General features: G+C 52.9%; 1 protein-coding gene across 1 annotated transcript in view; it reads right to left on the bottom strand.

Annotated features, from left to right (window-relative positions):
* The window catches only part of LOC102763638 (tubulin gamma-2 chain), a 10,196-nt gene that overhangs the window by 739 nt on the left and 6,181 nt on the right, over positions 1-3,276 (bottom strand). Inside the window, exons 2-8 of the mRNA XM_006773910.2 lie at positions 2,987-3,099; positions 2,647-2,814; positions 2,283-2,351; positions 1,862-1,941; positions 1,088-1,214; positions 388-474; positions 121-270 (exon numbers count right to left, since the gene is read on the bottom strand). Of these exons, the coding sequence (XP_006773973.1) occupies positions 121-270; positions 388-474; positions 1,088-1,214; positions 1,862-1,941; positions 2,283-2,351; positions 2,647-2,814; positions 2,987-3,099 (794 nt within the window). The remainder of the gene's footprint in view (positions 1-120; positions 271-387; positions 475-1,087; positions 1,215-1,861; positions 1,942-2,282; positions 2,352-2,646; positions 2,815-2,986; positions 3,100-3,276) is intronic.

Genomic DNA, 3,276 nt, shown 5'->3' with positions numbered 1-3,276 from the left:
CAGTCGGTGCCAGTCCCTGAGCACAGAGCCTCCTGGGGCAGCAGGGAGGAGAGAGAGGCTGGGTTAGAGGTTTCTGGGCCCGGGGCCAGTGGGGCCTGAGACACTGAGGGCTGTTCTTACCGACTGGTCCGTGGTGAGGGGCGTGTAACCAGTCATGAGGAAATGGAGCCGGGGCGTGGGAATGAGTGAGGCGATGAGGCCGATGAGGTCGTTGTTCATGTAGCCAGGGTAGCGCAGGGTGGTGGTGCTGGCTGACATGATGGTGGACACCTGGGGACAGGGATGCCATGTCATGGGTCTTGGCCTGGTTGGGGGGTGCTCCCTTCCCCAGACAAGTGTTCCAGTAGGAAGGGGTTCCAGTCCAAGAGTCCAGGAGTGACGGCTCACCAGCTGATTGATCTGGGAGAAGGACGGGTTCTGGATGTGCAGGCGGTCTGTGGCGATCCGGTTCAGGGCAGTGTTGTCCAGCACCACCTGGGGGGACAGAAGAGGGTCACAGCACCTTTGTGAGGAGAAAGGGGGCAGAGAAATAAGTTATTAGCTTATCCCCTCTCTAAAGTCCAAAAGGAGGAAGTGTGTTATTTTAAAATGAATGTACTCTGTCTGGGGCATCCTGAGACACCTTTCTACCATCCAGTGCAGTCAACAAATGTTTGTTTACCCCCATGTGCCATGCACTGAGCCTGGCTCTGGAGATACCAAGGGAGTAAGCAGGCATGGTCTTCCCCTTCACCCAGTCTACAGTCTAGTGGAGGGAGATGGACATTAAATATAAAACAACAGAAAAGTATAGTTACTGCCTGAACTATGCACAAAGGCATTTGACCTTGACTGAGTGGTCAGGGAGGTTTATGCTAACAAAGTGACCTTTGTGCTGACAATTTAAGCATGAGTAGGCATTAAATAAGGGGGACACGTGGAATGATTGTGAGCAACTTGGGATCAGGTCCTTATTTCATAATTTGAGCTCCGAGGTATGGATTTGCTGGTCATCTGTTCTCTCTGCTGGGGCTCAGGAAGGGCAGGTGCATGTGTCTCCCGGTTTGGGAGGAGAACCCAAGCCCCCATTTCCTCCTCTTATGCTCACCACGCAGTCTGCGTTCTGGGTCAGCCTCTTGAGTGTGAGCAGCGAGTTGTAGGGCTGGACCACCACGTCGCTCATCTCGTCCTGGTTGGGGAACACTGAGTATGTCTGCACCAGCTTCTTGGGGTACCTCAGAGTGAGGAAAAAGGAAAGGGGAAGGTAGCACCATCACTGCCTAGCTCTCTTTTCTGGGGATAACAGGGGCCATTCCTTTCCACGTCTCTCCAAATCCTTATACAAAAGGGTGAGGGCAGAACTGAGTCTTCAGAGCACAGGAGCCAAAAAGGATAAGCCTAGGCCAGCCAGTGTGGCTCAGTGATTGAGCATCAACTCATGAACCAGAAGGTCACCGTTTGATTCCCTGTCAGGGCACATGCCCCGGTTTGGGGCTCTATCTCCAGTAGGGAGCCTACAGGAGGCCACCAATCAATGATTCTCATCATTGATGTTTCCATCTCTTCCTCTCTCTGAAATCAATAAAAACATATAAAAAATAAAATCAATAAGCATATCCTTGAGTGAGGATTAAGGAAAGAAGAAGAAAAAAAAAAGGATAAGCCCAAAGCATCACACTCTATAGTTGCCCCCCTCTCCCTAGGTACACACCCCTCCCAGGAGTTACTGTTTCCAAGATGTTCCCTGGGTGGCCAGGCTCTGTTCCTACCTAGGATTCAAAGGCTAGTTGCAGGTCTTCCAGTGCAAGAGGAAAAAAGTGATTAAAAAAAAAAAAAAGAAAGAAAGACATTACCAGGGAACCAGAGCTAATGCAGGCTTTACCTGTCATTCAGTCGCTCCAGGAGGTAGGAGCCCAGGCCAGAACCCGTGCCCCCAGCGATGGAGTGACACAGCACAAAGCCCTGCAGAAGGATAGAAAGGCAGTCTCCAGGGACCTGGGAAGAGACTTCAGGCTTGTCTCACTCCCCAGGCCCAACACACTCATGTCTCAAGCCTTCCTCTGTGTCCATTCAGGCTGAGGCTCCCTGGGAAAGATGACTCCTACCTAAGAAGCTGGTGCATCCAGATTAGCATCTCCTTGAGGACAAGGACTTTATTTACCTCAATATCTCACATCAGATGCTCAGTAAATGAGTTTTGACTCTAATTGTCCCCATCACACTGCCTGTTCAGGCTACCGCCTGACATTTCCCCAGCACTTTTCAGCCTTTTAGTTTTTTTCTTCAGTGGGGCAAAACCTCACCTCTAGGCTGTCACTTCCATCTGCTTCGCGATCTATGATGTCAAAAATATCTTCATGGATTTTCTCCCCCTGCGTAGAGACATGGGAGGGAGGATCAGGAGAAGGATTCTGGAGAGCAGAATGCTACTCAGGGACACTGCTGCCACCCTCAAGCACGGCCTCAGCTGTGGCCCTCAACTCAGAAAAGCTACTTTGCAAGTAATTTGCAGTTTGCATAAACCTCTCCCAGGCTTTCCCTCTTGTCAGGGGATCCCTTTGTCTCCTTTTTATTGTTAATTTAGTCTAATTATATACCCAGGCTGCTTGAGCCCGCCTTGCCTAAGGGAGGGAACATCAAGGGTTTCTGGGATGGCCATCTGAATACCTGGGAGAATCCACTGGCCCAGTTGTTGCCAGCTCCTCCTCCGTGCTCTGACAGGTAGATGTTCTCTGGGTTGTAGAGCTTGGCGTAGGGGGAGTTGAGGATGGAGTGGATCACCCGGGGCTCCAGGTCCAGCAGCACAGCCCTGGGGATGTAGTGCTCATCGTCTGCCTGTCAAAGGGAGTCCAGGACAGAACCCACTCAGCAAAGGCCTGCGCAGTCCTCCGTCCTCCCAACTCTGGCTCCTGCCTGCCCTCCCTCCTCACGCCAGCCGCCCTGGCCCCTCTACCCAGCGGGATTGTTACCCGTCCCTTCAAGCCCCCTGGCCAACTCGCTGGAGCACCTGATAGAAAAAGACGTCCTTGCGGTCAGTGCCCTCCGTGGCGAATTCCTCCACAATGCCCTCGGGGCTGATCCCATGCTCTGCGCACAGTTGCTTCCAGAACTCGAACCCAACTGGGGAATGGGGAGAGATGCTGGGTCTGCTAGCGTCATAGGCCTCAGAAGCCCGGGGTTGGGCACACAGGCTGTCACACTCAGAGGCTGGATCCCAAACCCCTGGTCTGGGAGCCTTCACAGCCCAGGGCTGGAAGCGTCGCTCTGGGGCTGGGGCCGGTTCATCATGCGCAGTAG

Source organism: Myotis davidii, unplaced genomic scaffold (assembly GCF_000327345.1).
Source record: "Myotis davidii unplaced genomic scaffold, ASM32734v1 scaffold1527, whole genome shotgun sequence".
Taxonomy (NCBI): domain Eukaryota; kingdom Metazoa; phylum Chordata; class Mammalia; order Chiroptera; family Vespertilionidae; genus Myotis; species Myotis davidii.
Note: the sequence above shows the minus strand (reverse complement) of the source record. Positions and strands in the feature narration are given on the sequence as shown.